At 35.1% G+C, this 19022-nt stretch overlaps 1 protein-coding gene across 2 annotated transcripts in view; it reads right to left on the reverse strand.

Moving 5' to 3' along the window:
• LOC132671885 (parathyroid hormone 2 receptor) overlaps nucleotides 1-19022 on the reverse strand; it is a 115587-nt gene that overhangs the window by 34899 nt on the left and 61666 nt on the right. For both annotated transcript variants that reach the window (XM_060623281.3, XM_078450943.2), the window contains exons 3-7: nucleotides 16943-17053; nucleotides 16713-16834; nucleotides 8243-8340; nucleotides 4426-4615; nucleotides 3089-3242 (exon numbers count right to left, since the gene is read on the reverse strand). In XM_060623281.3, coding sequence (XP_060479264.2) covers nucleotides 3089-3242; nucleotides 4426-4615; nucleotides 8243-8340; nucleotides 16713-16834; nucleotides 16943-17053 — 675 coding nt within the window. The remainder of the gene's footprint in view (nucleotides 1-3088; nucleotides 3243-4425; nucleotides 4616-8242; nucleotides 8341-16712; nucleotides 16835-16942; nucleotides 17054-19022) is intronic.

Here is a 19022-nt window from a genome sequence, read left to right on the forward strand (position 1 = left end):
TCTCTCAAAAATAAATAAACATTAAAAAAATTTAAAAAAAAGAATGGTTGCTACTATAGAGGTAAATGACTACATTCAATAAGGATGAATGAATAAGACTGATACCTTTTCAATATAGAATTAAATATATAGAAAAATAATGCATGCATGAAAGAACAAAATGGAACCAAGAATAAAGCGCCCAGTTTATGAGAAAACTGAAGCAGGAATAGGAAAAATTACAAATGTGGTTGGTTGAAAGAAAAGAAATATAGTCATCATCAGAATTTGCCTTTACTCCTTGGTATACATCTTGTTTTGTGATGAAGATGTAAAACACAGTTATTTTAAACATTTGCCTTCAATTTACTAAAGGTCAGATATGGCATCTCTTCTTCTTTAGACTGTAATTTCCTTCCTTTCCAATTTATTCTTAAGAATCAGCAAAATCAATGTAAATGATAAAGCTGCACACATCACCATAATGTGAGCAATAATGTTCTGAGTATTATTTGGCCGAAGAGAGCTTAAAGTTATAATGACTGGGTCCAATGAGTAACATAGGAATCCAAGCAAGTTCTCTTCTCTAATGAAGCTCATAAGTCACATCATTGGAAGAAAGCACAAAATTGGATTCACTCTAAACTATTTCCAGCCAAGGATCCTGCAAAGCAGCTATAATGTTGTTGATCATTGTTTTTCTTATAGGAATTTAGAAAAATGAGTCAGAAATAAAAATGATATTTTCCAATCAGACTGTCAGGGCTAAGGGAAAAATAGTCTATTACTTAAATGGTCTTAGTCATTTACTTCATTAAATGGTAACTGCATTTAAGTATTGGAGAGAGATTCTTAAAAATAGACACCTATAATTATATATGCCCTAGACTAGAGCATTTTTTTATTATATATTATTGAACAAGCAAGGCGAGTGACAATGAGGAGAGCATTTTGAGGGTTAGAGCATTTTTTTTAAATGGAGTTGCAAAGAGAGTCAGAAGGTAGACTAAGTGGAGAACTGTAATTCTATAACGATTGGTTGTTAGTGTTTCAGACTGTGGTTAAGTGCACATGACATATCCATGTAAAATGTTTTTCAAAGAAAGTTTCCATGTGAAGCCTACTTGATTTCATGTTTGTTCTTAAACCATTTGATAAAAAGTTTTCAAGTAATGATGCTTCTCTACTGTAGTTATAATTCCAATGTCAAAGTTCTTGTGGACAATTGAATAAGAGTTGTAAAGGAAGGTATGAAATTCATACTTGCATGGAAGCTCACTGGACTGTTTTTTAAAATTCTGTTTTTTAAAATTTTTTTAATGTTTATTTATTTTGGAGAGAGACAGAGACAAAGACAGAGCATGAGTGAGAGGGAGAGGGGCACAGAGGAAGACACGGAATCCCAAGCAGGCTCCAGGCTCTGAGCTGTCAGCACAGAGCCCAACACGGGGCTCAAATTTACAAACTGCAAGATCTTGATCTGAGCCATAGTTGGAGGCTTAAGCAACCGAGCCACCTAGGTGCCCCTGACCAAATAAGAGTTAACGGGGGAGTTAACCATCAAACCAATAAGTAAACAGAGAAAAAAGAATTTATTATGTGTGACCAGTGGTGTTGAAATCCAAAATATAAAATGTAACTCAGACAAATGTTTTCTATCAACACCTTTACCAACTTCTAGTAATTATGTACGTACACAGATGTAATTTTGATTTGAAGGCAAACTGCCAAACACTATTAAGGAAATTTCCAAAGTACTCTAAAAAAATAAAATGCATCTTTTTTTTTTTATTTTTAGTAACTGCTAGTCAAAGGGAGAGCTTTAAAACAGACAAGCTGCCTTCAGAAATAAAACTTTATTCACAACAATCATTTCATAATAAATGAAATTTTATAGTAAATAGACCCTTTGCTTTCTTAAATCTTATTCCTTAACTAGCAGGAAATTCAATATTCCTTACTTCACATTTTCAAATGTTAAAACAATATTAAGGCAAAACAAGCAAAGAAATATTCTTATTTTGCAGGAGGAAAAAAAAAAGCCCTTCAAATGTAATCTTGAACCACCTAGTTAATTTTTTTCCAATGCCAAGCACCTCATAATCTGAATATTAAAACAGCAATTGAAGGACACCTGGGTGGTTCAGTCGATTAAGCATCCAACTCTTGATTTCGGCTCCGGTCATGATCTCACAGTTTGTGAGTTCAAGCCCCACATAGGGCTCTGCACTAACAGTGAGGAGCCTGCTTGGGATTCTCTCTCCCTCTATCTATGCCCCTCCCCCACTCTCTTTGTGTGTGTGTGTGTGTGTGTGTGTGTGTGTGTGTGTGTGTGTGTGTTCTCTCTCTCAAAATAAATAAGCTTTAAAAAAATAAAATAAAATAACAATTGAGATCTGCAATTGTTGATCATGAGGTTTCTTAATTGCAGCCACATAAGAGTTTTAAGTTCTCTTAAATTTGTACAAAAAAGCAACATCCTTTTCCCCATGTTATGTTGAGTTAGTGCCTAGTCCAGTCTAGTACTGATAAGGCATTTTTGGAATGTGAGCTGATTATCCTTTTTTTAAATTACATATGCATAAAGTAATTTGAATATTTTTTTCCAAAAGACATGATAAGTCCACATAATTAGCTTGTAATTCGTATCATTAAATGCAATGGAGATGCAATCTCATAAATTCCTTCCTGGAATTCTCACCAACTTACCAATGATGTATCAGTACAGCTTTGAAATTTAAAAATTAAAATATTTAGAATGAAATCATTGCTAAATCAGGACATTGACATAAGACATTAGCATAGCAGTTCTAAATGTCTATGGCTAACAATGTGGTCTTTTATATTCCTGCCAAAGAATTCTCTCAAGAATCCGGCCTAAGAACACCAACCATAAGTTAAACACGAAAAGTTTCTTACCACTGAGGGGCTTACAGACTTGATCTTAATAACTTTCCCCAATGAACAATGGAAGAGAAAAAAGGAGGTATAAAGATAAAATGGGGAGAGATTTCAGGAAAATGGCTGAAAGTATGCTAAGGATAGGCTTAACAGAAAGTCCTCAAATCTACAATCCAGTTTAAAGGGAAAGGAGACATAAATACCTTACCCCAGCCTATCAAGGTGAAGCCCCACAGGTATTTGGTGTCCGAAAAGAATGCCACAAAGATTAGACTATGCAGGTAGAGACCTTCCACCAAGATCCAATAGTAATTTGTAGCCAAGAAGTAAATAAACATCACAACAGCAATCTTGCACCCAATCTGTTACAAATAAACCAGAATTGTATCATATTAGAACCCTAAACTGTGCTAGATGCAATATCAGACCACCAAAAAGCAGTTCTCCATTTCTTTTTTATAATCTATTTCCTGTGTCTAGGAAAGCCAAGACTGCTGGAAGAGAGAACAAAGTTATTTTAAGACCGCATCTCTAAGACTATGGGCTTGATTCTATTGTTTTAAAATAAGATTAGAAGTTACCAAAAAATCACTTTTCCTTAATTTCTCCTGTTTATCAAAATAAGACTTAATCATCAGAAAAAATTAGGAAAGTACAGAAGAGCATAAAGAAGAAATATTATCCATTATTCTACCATAAGTTTATTTTATTCTTGTCTTTTTTATGCCCCAGAAGTCAATGGCTAAAACAATAAACATTTAATACATCTTATGATTCTATGGACTGACTACGTGATTCTGCTGATCTGGGCCAGGTTCAGCTAATCCTGGCTGGGCTCACTCACAGAGCTCTACCCTCGACTGTCACACTACCACGTCTACTTCATCCTATTGGATAAAACAAGTCACAAAGCCAGCCCAGAATCAGAATCAGGAGGACCTACAAAGTTACAGGGCAAAGGCCAAAGATACAGAAAAGGTATCAATTCATACCATCAAGGCATATAAACTAGTATCCTTGATTTCCAGATATATTGCATCCGTGATCTAATTAACTGAATTATTGTGTGATATATTGTGTGATTCTGGTCACTAAATAACCCCAGGACATTTGAGAACAGAATCAAGTACTCTGTTGCCTTATATTTGAACAAGTCTTTGAGTCTACAATAAAGAAACTAAATGTTGTGGGCTTTTAAATCCCACACTTCTGGTTTTACAAGTGGGCTTTTTACTTTTGAAAGCCATGTATGGCTAGAAGCCATACACCAAATGCACTCCAGTGATGTGATTTTTGACGTTTCCATGCCAGAATGTTCTGGAGGAAAGAGCCCAAACACTTTTAATAGTCTAAGATGATGAGTAACTAGGTGTGAAGCTTGAGGACAGAACTGCGGTAGTAAACATTATACAAATTGGTCATCTATTTTTGTTAACTCAGAGATGAGATCAGCCCAAACAAGTTAATATTTAGTGGACTGTAAAATGTAACGTATCTATAACGTTACATGAATCAGTAATGAGAGAAAATGGTGAAAACACTTACATACTGTGACTTGTCCACAGAAGGCACTTCCATGGAACTCTGCAGGTCACCCTGCATTACCAGAGACTGCAGCTCCTTTACTCCTATGTGAGTATGGACCACTTTGTCCTTGACAAAGATGCTTACGGCTCTCAGCATGAAAGACACAAACAGGTGCATGTGGATATAGTTCCTAGTGCAATGTAATCGTCTATGGAAAAAAAAATATTCAGTACTTCGATTTGGATGAAATTAGAAATGGGGAAAGAAAATACATAAATGAGCCCACACTCCTCCACAAAAGGATAAAATATAGTACGTGTGAACAAAGACAGAAACCCATTACTATATATTCCCAATAGAAACAACTGGGATCAAAAACTAAAATGTAACTTTTTGAGATAATAATTTCAAATTTATCCTGATCTGCTACCATGTTTCTTCTGATCTGGCAGTTAATTATTATACTATATTATACTGTAGCCTTATACTAAACTATATATTAAAGTAATAAATGGTTAATGAAGAACCATTTTGAAAAGGGATAAATATTAACAGTGGAACTTTCACATTTTCAATACATTCTCTGTAAGAAAAAGTAAAATATTTTGCTAGCATTACACAACTTTATTTCCAAGTAATGTTAAAGAGTAAACAAGCTTACTTTAATAGAAAAAGCTTTGAGTTCATAAAAGAATCTTAGACACAAGTCATAACATACTTAGAAGTAGGTACAGTACTACTAATTTCCTTTGCAAAAAGCTAACTCCAAAAGAGACCTTTTTTTTTAAGTTTGATGGAAAAAAAAAAAAAAACCAACACTTAGGAAGGGATGTATAATCTGGCTCAGCTCTACCATTGCTTGACTGTGAGACAGTACAATCTCCCTGTACAATGGACACAATCCTACTTCTCTTACAGAAAGGACAAAGTACACAAAGGTAAGGTAGCAAGAAATTTTTAATCCAATAACATATTGTTATATTTCATAACATAGGAGGGGGTAGGCCAAATAAGAATGAGCTAAATTTAGACATTTTGGAAGTGTTTTATTAGTATGTTAGGGACATGTATGCATGTCCATTCTGCCCAGATAGTCCTCCTCACTGATTCTTTTGGGGGAGTTTGTTCACAAGCAAGTGGGATTTGACCAGATAGGTTTTCAGGTGTCTGTAGAAACCATTGACTGAGAATAGTGCCATCAGAGTGTATAAATAGGTATTGACTTTTAGAAGACTCAACATGATTTACTATCCTATAAAAAAGTACTTTGTTTTGTGAGACAGAGTTTCTCAAATTTTTGTATACCATTCTGCTATACAGTACAGTAACTGTATAAAAAGTACTATCTAGAAAGAATTTGTTAAATAGAGTGATAAATTACCATGTAAATTGAAGAATTACTACTTAGTGATTTGTATCCTCCCGAAATTCTATGTAGCTTTTTTTTCTCATAAATATTCACCTATTATTCTAAACAACCAGAGCTACACTTAGTATAATGGAATGGACTCTGGATAGGAGTTGGAAGATGAAGGTTCTGTTTCCAACTGGACCACCTGTGACCTTGTGACCTTGGACACTGAGCTTCAGTTACTTGGTCTCTAAAATGGGATAATACCACCAAGCCAATTTCACAAGAGTGTTTTGAGAACCCCTTCATAATTTTACAGATCTGATTGTGTTCCCTTTCTACTTTAAAATTTTCATTAGCTCCGTATTCTCTCCCCTTACAAGACAAAACTCAAAGCCTTTGACAAGGGCCTGCAAAACCCAGTGCCACTAAATCTGGTTTCTTCCTGGCCATTGCTACCTGGCCACTTCTCCCTATGAATCAAATGCTGCCTTCACATTGGACTCTTTTATGTTCCCAGCATCTACTCTGCTCCTTCCTGTCTCTGAGTTTTGCACATTCCGTTCCCATCTTCTGGAATGTTCTGAATTCCTTCTCATCATTGCAATATCAGTTCACATGTCAGTTGTTCTGGGAAGTCTCTCTCTGTCATCTAGTCAGTTTTGGACTAGCTTCTTGGTGTTCCCAATACCCTTTATAAAAACTTGTATTATAGTATTAACATTATTTGATTTGATAATCATTTAATGAGTCAGTCTCTCTCAAAAGTGTATATACTCCTTTTCCAGTCTGCAACATATCTTAACTTGTCCTCCATCAGTACTAAAAAGAGTCTATCGTCTGGTAGAGGAAAATGCTTGTTGAGTAGATGGACTAGTGAATCAATAAAGAAAAAGTTTTGAAAATGTAAACTATACTACCATAATAGGAGTAATCATTTTAGAAGTAGTTGGAATATTAAACTAGTCATTTATTTATTAATTCAACAAATATTTACTAAGCACCACTACATATCAAGTACATTGCAGCTACTAAGAATGCTACAATGAGCAAACAAAAAAAAAAATTAATGCTCTTATGTAGCTTTACATTCTAGAGGAAGAGATAAATAAAAAGATAAGTAAAACATCAGATAGTACATTAGATAATGATAAATCAAAAGAGAAAGACAAAACAGGAAATACATATGAGAAGTTTCAAGGAAGGGGGATTGTAAGATGTTCAGAAACAAAACGTAAAACATTTTGTTTTTTAAATATGTCATCTACCCTCATCTCTTTTCCCACACACAACTTAGCACTAAATTCTTAAAATCGTATTGCCTTAATGAATGTACCTCATCAAAACCTTCCATTTCTAGCCAATCCTCAAAGCCACTGCTGTTGGCCAGGCCACAATCTTCTTGTCCGGAGTTATTCTGACAGCCTCTTCCAAATGAGCTTCCTATCTTGCTTCCCACCAACTCACCCTCCACCTTACAAGTGACCTTGCATGTCACTCTTCGGCTTAAAATTCTTCAATGGCTCCTCATTGGTCTTTGGATAAAGTTCAAATTTCTTCATATAACCTTCAGGACTCAAAACATCCTTAACCATGCTTACCTCTCCTGTCTCACTCACTGCCCATCACTTACCTACACCACAACTCTGAATTCTCAAATATTCCATGCTTTTCTTGATATAATCTTTTCTTGATATAAACTCTGTTCCCCAATGGTCCTTTTTGGTTAAATCTTATTTATACTCCTGTGTCTTTTGAGATTTCACTTCATTTGGGAGGTCTTTCCTCCTCTTCTTACTCTGCCCTCCCAAATTACCATCCACCACCTGAATCATAGCACTTCTCACACTGTATACTAGTTGTTTTCTCAGCTACTTGAGTCACAAACTAGCTGCAAACATCATGAGTATACCTTTCTCATACATGCTGTGCACTGTTTAATCTCCATCCTGGTGCTCAAAATTTTGTATTGATTTAGATTAAGTTTAATTGAATCAGGCAAAAGTCTCAGTGGATAAAAAATAAACCACAACAGAAGCAATAAATATGATTATTTTATATATCTCATCAGATAATTTGGGAAATCATTTTAAATGAATTTCTGTCCAATGGCACCAAAATCATTTGGGAAAAATGAAGTCTTTGCACCAGGAATGAAAATTTTTGTAACTCATCCTGCTCCACTTTGCATGCATCACTTTGCAAACAATACACTGTCCTGCAGATCTATTGGCTTACTGGTTCCATACTGCTTTGATGCTTTTAAAGATTTGTTTAGTTTTTAAACAATAACAAAAACGAAAACCCTGAATTTCCTCATAAAAATAAATCTTCAAAGCCAAATGATATCATAACACTAGGCTGAATTCGAAAACTTGCACTGAGAAAAATATTTGGAGGCAGAAATTTTGACACCTTTACATCTTCTATACATAGGAAACAGAACCTGTCCCTTCACGGAAAAAGGGGTAAGGGATCACTCACCTGAAGTAACCAATGATGAGAATAGCCACAGCCAAGGAACCAAAGGAGATAGAATATCCAATTGTGTACATGACATAGAGGCGTTCGAAGAATTCTTGCTGAAGGGGAAGAGATTTAATTAGAAAAACAGGTTTCAACAAATAAGTAGATGTGCATAAACTTAAGAATCATGTCTTCCCCTGTTTACAGACAGGCAATGTGTTATCCCATTTACAGAACACTGATTATCCATCTGGTCTTTCTTTTACTTCCTAAATTCAAGTCAGAGATAAAGATATAATAATCTTTGACATTTCTTGCTTAATTGAGGGAAAATTAAATGTTGCAGTATTTACTTCATGAATTTTTGTGCTGTCCACTTTAATTAGTGGAGCTGTATACCTCATGTGATATTTGAAGTAAACAAAACACATATTACATGGCTATTTTAAGAGGAAACTGGTAAAAATGATGTCATTTTTGGAATACTATTTCTAGCTTTCTTTAAGTTTTTATTGAGCTGTCATTTACATAAAATACAGATCTCAAATGAACTGTTTGATGGGTTTGACAAACCAGCTGTGCTGTGCCCCTTGAGAGTCCAGAAACCCACCCACCATTCATCCCCTTGTAACTACTGTTCCAATTTCTGTCATCGCAAATTGGCATCATCTGTTCATGTACTTCATGTATTTTTTGACCGTTCTTAGACGAAGAATTAAATAGTATATACCGTTTTTGTCAACATACTGTTCTTTATATTCACCAATATTGTTACATGAATCAATGATCCATTCCTTTTTAATTTTTTTAAATGATTATAAATTCACAAAAACTGGAAAAGATAGTAAAAAACGTCCAATGTATCCTTCACTCAGTATCCCCCAGTGGTTACATCTTAACGTAATTATACTAAAATGTCAAAGGCAGAAATTTGATATGGTGCAATGTGTGTGTTTATAATTCTACATCATTTTACCACATATGTAAATTTTTGTAACCAGCAATGCAATCAAGATACAGAACTATTCTACCACCACAGAGTGGGGTCCCTTAAAGTCACATTTACCCCCTTTTCCCCAGCATCCCTGACACCTAGCAACCATTAATCTGTTTTCTACCTTTATAATTTTGTCATTTCAGGGGCATCTGGGTGGCTCAGTCGGTTAAGCCTCCAACTTCGGCTCGGGTCATGATCTCACGGTCTGTGAGTTCAAGCCCCAGTTCAGGCTCTATGCTGACAGCTTAGAGCCTAGAGCCTGCTTCAGATTCTGTGTCTCCCTCTCTCTCTGCCCCTCCCCAACTCGTGCTCTGTCTGTCTCTCTCAAAAATAAATATTTAAAAAATTTTAAGTTTAAAAAATTTTGTAATTCCATGAATGTTATAGAAATAGAATCATACAGTGTGAGACCTTTTGAGATTGGTTTTTTCACTCAGAGTAATGACCTCAAGATCCATTCAAGCTGTTGCATATATCAAGTTTGTTCTTTCTTATGCCAAATAGTATTTTATGGTACATATGTAACCTATGTATAGCATTATATTTGAAATGTTCCAAACTTTGTAAACAGCATACATTTGGATCATGTTTTTTAATAGATTTCTTCAATCTCTGTTAATTGGTATATTTAAACCACTTTTCAAATATAATATTGATATGTTAAGGCTAAGTCCATTATTTTATTTTTTTGTTTTCTGTTGTTCTATTTTTCATTTCTGTTTTATTTTTCCTGCCACGCTGTGGGGTTACTTGAAAATTTTGTAGAATTCCATTTTGATGTCTCCTTTTGTTGTAGGTATTACTGTGTACAGTTTAATGTGGAACTTTTGATTATTGAATGGTTACCTTTCTTCTTTTCTAATTAAGCATTGAAAGCTATAAAAAAGCTCTGTTTTTACTGTTTCCCCCAATTTTTGATATATTCAGCTTTGATAATTATTCAGTTTAAACTTTTGCCATGGGTCACATATTTCCAACACATATTGTCAACTGTCTACATATTTTATTTTAACTGAATTCAATTAGTTCTTTTGTGTTGAGAAAATAGACTCTGTATGATTTTAATCTTGAGATTTATTGACACTTGAACCTTTGGTGTGTATTTTAAAAGAATGTGAATTTTGTAGTGTTTGGCTATTGTATTCTATAAATGTCATTTTAATCAAATTATTTGAAAGATATTTTATGGAAGTTTTTACCTAATTGTTTTACCAATTACTGACAGAATGGCATTTTTATAAATTCCAATATGATAGGATTTGATGATGTCTCCCTTTAGCTTTGACAATTTTTGTTTTATGAAGCCCTTAGATGCATGCATATTTAGGATTGTTATTTCCTCCTGGCAAATGGATTCTTTTATCATTCTTATATGTCCTTCCACATAGATAATACTGTCTTAAAGTCTACTTAGTCACACTCTTAAATATGGAGAATAAACAGAGGGTTACTGGAGGGATTTGGGGAGGGGGGATGTGCTAAATGGGTAAGGGGCATTAAGGGACCTACCCCTGAAATCCTTGTTGCACTATATGCTAACTAATTTGGATATAAATTTAAAAAATAAAATAAAATAAATTAAAAAAATGTGCCTGAAAAAACCCTGACTATAAACACATTCAGCATGAATTTGTGCTGGGTCTTTACCCATAGATATGTGTCAACCATTTGGGAGGCTACAAGGTCAAATGCAGAGTGAGGAGAAAAGAACCTTTAAAAACAAATAAAATTTTGGGGCGCCTGGGTGGCTCAGTCGGTTAAGCGGCCGACTTCGGCTCAGGTCATGATCTCGCGGTCTGTGAGTTCGAGCCCCGCGTCGGGCTCTGTGCTGACAGCTCAGAGCCTGGAGCCTGTTTCAGAGTCTGTGTCTCCCTCTCTCTGACCCTCCCCGTTCAAGCTCTGTCTCTCTCTGTCTCAAAAATAAATAAACATTAAAAAAAAATAAATAAAATAAAATTTTGTTTGGTTAAAAAAAAAAAAGTCTAGTTAGTCACACCAACTCTCTTATGCTTAAGGTATGCTCTGCATATAACTTATCCCCCCTTTTGATATCAACAAATCTATTATCTTCACATTCATCTGTATCTTTCTATTTAGAGTACATTTCTTTAAGACTGTATATAATTAAGCCATACTTTTATTACCCATTCTGCCTTTTAAGTGACTGTTTACTTCATTTACATTGAATACAATCATTGCTAAGGTTGGGTTTAAATATAACACATTGGTATTTGCATTCTGGATGTCTTACCTTTTCTTCGTTCCTCTATACCTACTTCCTTACCTTCCATTTGGGGAGCGGGGGTCCAATTATTTCTTAAAACTGCACTTGTGTTATTTTTTAGCAATTATGCATCCGGAACTCATCAGAGCCTACATTACATAATATTGAACTATCTCACAAACTAAAGTTTCCAATTGTACACTCAATTTTGCTTCCCAGACTATGTCCCTTTTAGATTTTGTCTACATAATTTATAAACCCTAATAAGAGACTATTATGTTTGCCTTAAGCAGTCAATAGACTTTTAAATGAATTAAATTATAGATACAGATATAAAGATTAGATATAAAACAGCAATAAATAATGATAAGAATAGTTTTGTTTATTGATTTAGTCTGTGATTTTTAAAAAAAATTTTTTTAATGTTTATTTATTTTTGAGAGAGAGAGAGAGAGCAAGTTGGGGAGGGGCAGAGAGAGGGAGACACAGAATCTGAAGCAGGCTCCAGGCTCTGAGCTGTCAGCACAGAGCCCGACATGAGGCTCAAACTCATGAGCTGTGAGATCATGACCTGAGCCAAAGTCAGACGCCTAACCAACTGAGCTACCCAGGTACCCCTAGTCTGTCATTTTTATCCACATTATACCCATTCCAGTACCTCTCATTCCTTCCTACCTATCTATGCTCCCGTCTGGTAAAGTTCTCTTTACCCTAGAGAACTTTCTTGATTATTTCCTATACTGAAGGTATGAGAAAGATTCTCTCATATTTTTTGTCTGCAACGTATCATTTTCTTACTTTTATCTTAATGCATATGATCACTTTAAAGATGTTATCCCATTGTATTCTGGCCTCCATTGTTTCTGACTAAAAGGCTGGCATCTTTTTTATTGCTATTCCCTTGGATATAATGTGCCATTTTTCTTTTTCTGCTTTTAAGATTTTCTTTTTTTTTTAAGTTTACTTATTTATTTTGAGAGAGAGAGAGAGTGCAAGTGGAGGAGGAGTAGAAAGAGGGAGAGAGAGAGAATCCCAAGCAGGCTCCACACTGTCAGCACAGAGCTCAACTCGAAGCTCAAAGTAATGATCCCCTGAGATCATGATCTGAGCCAAAATCAAGAGCCTGACGCTTAACCTATTGAGCCACCCCGGCGCCCCTAAGTGCATTGATCCTTTACCATGCTGTATCCAGTATGTTGTTGAATATCAAATGAATTCATTTTTGAACTGAATACTTCAATTTTAGAATTTGTTATTTTTTTAAGTTTTTATTTATCTGATTTTTCCATCTGTTATGTACCTTTTTCACTAAATCATCTAACATATTTCTAATAGTTATTAAGTACTCATCTGCAAATTCCAACATCTGGATCATCTGGGGTTTTTTTCAGCTGTTATTTTTACTAGAGATTTTGGGTTCCTGCCTTATAATTTGTGTTACATTCCAGGCCCCATAAGCAACTGAATAACAGGGACTAAAGTATATGATGGTAACAGCCTGAAAAGCAGGCCTCTTCCTCTGTCAGGGTTCTTTAGGGAGGCTGAGTTACTCTGTTGCTAAGCTGAGTTGAGCTCTGTTGTAGTTTTTTGTTTTATGTTTTTTGTGATTCCTTTTATCCTGGTTTTAGGTTTCGAGAGCAGAATCAAGACTCCTTCAGCAGACCTGGAGATCTTAGCACCAGCAGCCTCTAGTGGCCATTATATAAATTTTAGCACACTTGACATTTTCCAAGCCACAGAACTTGTGCAGCTATTTGAACCATCCGTCAGCATTTTGAGTTGCTAGCGATCTTGCTTTGCTCTCCTGCCCTTCCCTGGCATATGGGCTGTACAATTATGCATCTAGTGAAGGCCCCACGGGGCCTCTGTTCTGTCCTATGCCTTTGGCTAACTGCTGCCTCTCATTCTGAGAACCCTATACACTCTTGGGGGATTTCTTTTAGCCCACTTGTGCTACCCCCAGCCTTTGGCACACGGCCTCCACACACTCAGTGAAGCCCCATGGGAAACAACTGGTTGGTGGGTGAAAGCTCACTGTGAATGTGGCTCACTTCTTGGAAATCTAAGCCCTCGTGCCAACCCTTGTCTGTTAAAAGTTGGTTTAAAAGCCTGGCTCTTTTCTTTCTGTTCCCTTCGATGGTGTGGTTGTTCCTCTTCTGCTACAAACCCAGCGATAAACAGCAGTCACAGGTCTCTTATAGGAAGGGCTTTCCCACTTGCAGAATTAGGATCATTTAGAGTTCTTGGCATCCGTAGCTCATCATGAGTTATTACAAATTAACAATTTTGCATCTTATTCAATCTATTCTTACATCCTACAGCTTCCTACATCCTAACTGGAAACAAAAGATTTTGCCTCTTGTTCCTTTTTAAAAATGTTTACTACATTTTATTATCAATTAATAAAATATTAAAACCTTCTATAGAAAATATTTGGATAATGTGTAAAATATAAAAGAGAGGGGAGGAAAAATCTCCTGAATTCCTACCAACCAAAAAGAAGCATTGTATTTTGTGTATTTCTTTTCATTCTATCTCCATGAAGCATTTTCTATTGTTTTGAACATCTACATTCTTAATATACATACAACTTTATTACCTGTTTTTTTTTTTTTTCTGTGAACTGTATAACAAAGGCACTTCCTAAGGCCACAAAGTCTTTACAAAAAACATTTATATAAGCTTATTTAACCTTCTCTGGAAGGTGCTTCACTGAAAACTTATATTCCTCAGAATATTCACTATAATAATTAGTGGTTCAATGAACATTTTGTCCATTCAATTCCCCCCAGTCCAAATCTTTATACTCGAACCTTAGACATAACATTATAAGATGAAAGGTTATGACCACTTTGAAGTGTTTTTCATATATATTGCTAAATTGCTTTCCAGTTCATTTAGCCTTTAGAAATGAGATGTATTATATGGTAATTTTTAGAGTATACTACTATTTTAAGTATAATACTCTCAAAAATTTAATAACCTTATGGCTTATCATAAGAGTTCCTTCCCATCTTTTTATTAATAGTAACTGTCTCATTTTGTCAAGCCAACAATAAGGAAATTATTTAAGGAACAAAACAACAGATGTGTAAAATATCTTCATCTTATTTTCCCCAATAAAGATGTTTATTCTTAATGCACACTCTTTTGGTTTTTACTTCTTATTCCTTATACAAAAGCTCTCCTTACAACCATTAAGAATTAATACCTCATAAATAAGTAATATCACTTTGCCCTAGAGTATATCAAAACTTCAGGAGATATCCAGTTTTCTTAGTAGGGGATATTTAGTTTTCTTAAGTTTTCTCAAATTATTGCTTAAAGGTTGTAAACAATAGAAAACACTCTTTATCTTTTTAATTGAGATAAAATTATTTATGCTAACAAAATTCATCAAAATTTTTAGTTAATTTTTAAGCTTATTTTTTATTTATTTTGAGAGAGATAGCAATCAGGGTGGAACAGAGAGACAGGGAGACAGAATCCCAAGCAGGCTCCCCACTGTCAGTGCAGAGCACAACATGAGGCTCGAACTCACAAACCATGGAGATCACTCCCTAAGCCAAAATCAAGAGTTGGATGCTTACCTGACCGAGCCACCCAAGTGCTCCTCAGTTAATTTTTAGATCATTTTCACATGAACTAGTACATAGTTGGGTGTATTACCATCCTTGGCTACTTTGATTGTTGGAATATATAGTAATCACAAAGAGTAGTTGTAAGAGTAGAGTTCAGTGTAAATAAAACCATGATTTAACTGAATGGCCATTTAAAAGCTGTGGAAGATTTGCATCATCATTTAATGCACAAACAAATTCATCACAGTAAATACTGTTTACTTGTGTCAATGAAATTAAAATTATTTTGAAGCATTTAATATTAACTCATTGTTAGTTTTAGCTCCATAGTGGAATACATCATCTCCTCACATTGACTAATTTTATGCAAGAAGCTTGTCAACAATGAAATATAAAGCTGAAGTTCTTTCAGGAACTTACTAGAGTTCATTAAGGTGATAGCACTATGTGTCAGAAAAGAAGAAAGTTAAGAAAGGAAATCCTAGTAGTGCAAAATCAAAGACATCTTCAACTCACCGCTTCCCTTACTGCTCTCCCTACTCACCACCCCCAACTAAAAAAAAAAAAATGAAGCATAAAGAAAAATGTCTAATGCTGGCAGTTTATGTATTATAGACTGTTCTCAGGTCCACCACAGAAATAATTTATACATCCATTTATCATATTCACTCCTAACATCATATGCATATACGTCAAGAATTTTACCTACGAGGGCTGAGTGATAGGAATTTAAGCACAACTTTTAAAGCATATATATCACTTAAAATTGATTATCTAGAAGTTTCCAAAGTTTACATATGATTGCTGTACTGTAAACAGCACTGATGAGAAATCTGGAGAACAGGATTCCACTTTAGATCCTGTCATCAGCGAGCTGGGTCAATCTAACACCCAAAGTCTCTGCTTCTGAGTTGACTCACGTGTAAAATTAAGGTGTCGTCTGGCAGACCTATAGGATGCCCTTGCTGCTCCGTAATTCTACAACTCTAATCTTTCATATACTAATGAAATCACCTACTGGCTAATATTATGAAATGAAAAATACATCTTAAAAATACAAATCTCCTTCAGGAATATAGAGTGAAATGAGATGGAACCATTCATAGGTAACAAAACAAGTCATGAATCCTGCTGCTGACTACCTATCTCAATTTTTACACATAATATAATGTAATATAGCATAATACAATATAATATAAACATAATGTGCTATAACATAATAGACACCGACACATATTTATTAATATATATGCCTGTATCTCAGCCAGATAACTCTAGCCTAAAGAAAATACAGATTGTTTTAGGTCCTACACCTTTCCTTAACTAGATATCTAAAAAGATTCCAAACTTACTTTTATCTTTTATAATCTTTTTGTCCCAGAATAAAAAGGTTTTTACATATAGTAGTTGACAACCAAGAACTGCATAAAAATATTATTCTGTTTTCCCTTAGGGGTTTGCAAATACAAAAATATGATTACCTTTCCCTTTTTTTTTTAAGTTTATTTATTTTGATAGTATGGGGAGGAACAGACAGAGAGGATCCCAAGCACACTGACAGCGTGGAGCCAGACACAGGGCTCAAACTTAAAAACTGTGAGATCATGACCTGAGCCGAAATCATCAGATCCCTAACCCACCCAGGCACCCAGGCACCCAGCCACCCAGGCACCCCAATATCATTACCTTTCCTATGCTGATATCTGGCTGCAGAAAGCGAAGGCACTCTGAATAATTAGCCCATGTTTTATTTAAACTGTACATAAAATCCCACGTCCCATTGGGGTTACAGTGTCGGAAAGCAACTCCTGTAAAGACACGAAGAAAAACATTGAGATTGCTCAGTTCCCTTGGCATCCATTAGGGGGAAAAGTACATTTCTATTCCAAATTAATCATTGCAGAAAAATTTAATACCTTTATGATTGAAGTCATAAATATAAGGAGGGCATGGGACAGCCAATATTTTCCCCACTGTTCCTCTGGGCCAACAAATGAGTCCATCCCATTCTGGGAAACAATTTCCCTCTAATAAAGGAAAAAATTAAAAAGCAAATAAACAAAAATGCAATTGGAACCAGACACTAAATGCACTCAAAATACCTGCAGTAAAATGTAAAACAAATCAGTAGTTGTGAAACTAGGTGCAAATGTCCTAAGATTCATCCACACAGCCTCCTTAAAGGTCCACTAATAAGAACATTTGGTTTGCATAAATTAAAAATATTTTAGTGATTCCAGTATATATGAGTTATAGCAATTACTATATATAAGAAACATTGGAATTCATTGTGAACAGCTTCTATAGTTGTAGCTACATTTTTTTACCCTAGATTTTAAAAAATTGATGTTAAAAAATATGATATATGAAACAGATTGAGCTTCACAGATAAGCTCCAAGATTTGGATTTGCCTTTTTACCAGTGATCCTTTTTTTTTTTTTACCAATAATTCTAGACATTTGTTTAAGTCTAACACTCATCTTAAACAAAATTCTCACAAAATCTACTTTCTTCAAGAATCAAGTATAAAGATACAGAATGGGGCGGTGGGGCGGGGGGGGGGGGGGGGGGAGGGGATTGAATGGACAAAATGCATCCAGAACCCAATCACTTCTCACAATCTCCATTGTCACACCCATGGTCTAAACTTGTCAAGCCATGATATTTACACAGAACAACCTAAAACTTGGAAACTCCTGGGGCACCTGCATGATTCAGTCAGTCAAGCGTCCAACTCCAGATTTTGGTTCACGTCATGATCTTACAGTTGGTGAGATCAAGTCCTACGTCAGTTTGTGCTAACAGTGTGGAGCCTGCTTGGGATTCTCTCTCTCCCTCTTTCTCTGCCTCTCTTTCTCTCTCTCTCAAAATAAATAAATAAACTTAAAAAAAATGAAATGAAATTTGGAGACTCCAACTTTCTCTTTTCAGTTCTATAGTTACCCACAACACAATATAACCGCACATTAGTGAAGTCAAACTGGGATCAATATTTGGAGTTTTGCTTTTAACTATTTGAATCATTTTATAACTAGGTTTTTGCATTTCCATTTTCTTTTCTTTCATACACATGAGGAAAATACTTGTTCTCTTTCTATTACAATTTTTTTCATAAGTAAAGCAGACAATAGTGTATATATGTGAGTGTGTGTGTGTGTGTGTGTATATACACATACATATATACATCACCTAGAATTGACACTTGCTAATAGTTTACCGTATTTATTTCATCTAATTTATTTTTTGCTATGGTATTTTAATGTAAATTGCAGACAGCATAACAGCTGACTCCTAAATATTTTAATATGCATCTCAAACTTTAAGAGAATTTAAAAATTGAAATTTCTTAAATTAGCTAGTGAATTCAAAATGCCATTCTAGTTTTTTACACATAAATTGAAGAAATTTTTCATTGAAACATAAATCTGGCTTCCAGATTCGTTCTTCCTCTCCTTTCAGTTATTCACAAAACAGGCCAAAATCTTCCAAAAGGCTTCCCATCTCACTCCCAGCAGAAGCCAAGTCTTATAAAGACATTAAAGACTTATAAAGACATTATAAATGTTTGAAAGCCCCTCAAGATCCCACTATTTATTTATCTCAGCTAAAGTCCTCCTGCTCTCCTCTCAGTTCAATTCCCCCATGGCCTCAACACTTATCACCCTCCATCCTACAGACTTTTACTCACATTGTTACTTCTGAATAAACTTTCCCCATTTAGAATTACATTCAAAACATTCCCTATCCTCTTTCCTGCTATATTTTTACCTGAGCTGTCATTGCTGTCCAATATTAAGTGTTATTTTAGTATTGGTTTCTGAAACCACAGGGACCCTGAAGGTGGGGAATTCTGTTTTATTCCACGCATTAGCCACCCAGCACTTGACATGGACTTGATAAAGTCAGTCAGTGCCAACACTGTGTTCTTCAGGGCTCCTCTCCATTCCTGTGTGGGAACTTCCAGGAAGAGAACATATCCTCCATTTCAAAATAAG

Source organism: Panthera onca, chromosome C1, assembly GCF_046562875.1.
Source record: "Panthera onca isolate mPanOnc1 chromosome C1, mPanOnc1 haplotype 2, whole genome shotgun sequence".
Classification (NCBI taxonomy): domain Eukaryota; kingdom Metazoa; phylum Chordata; class Mammalia; order Carnivora; family Felidae; genus Panthera; species Panthera onca.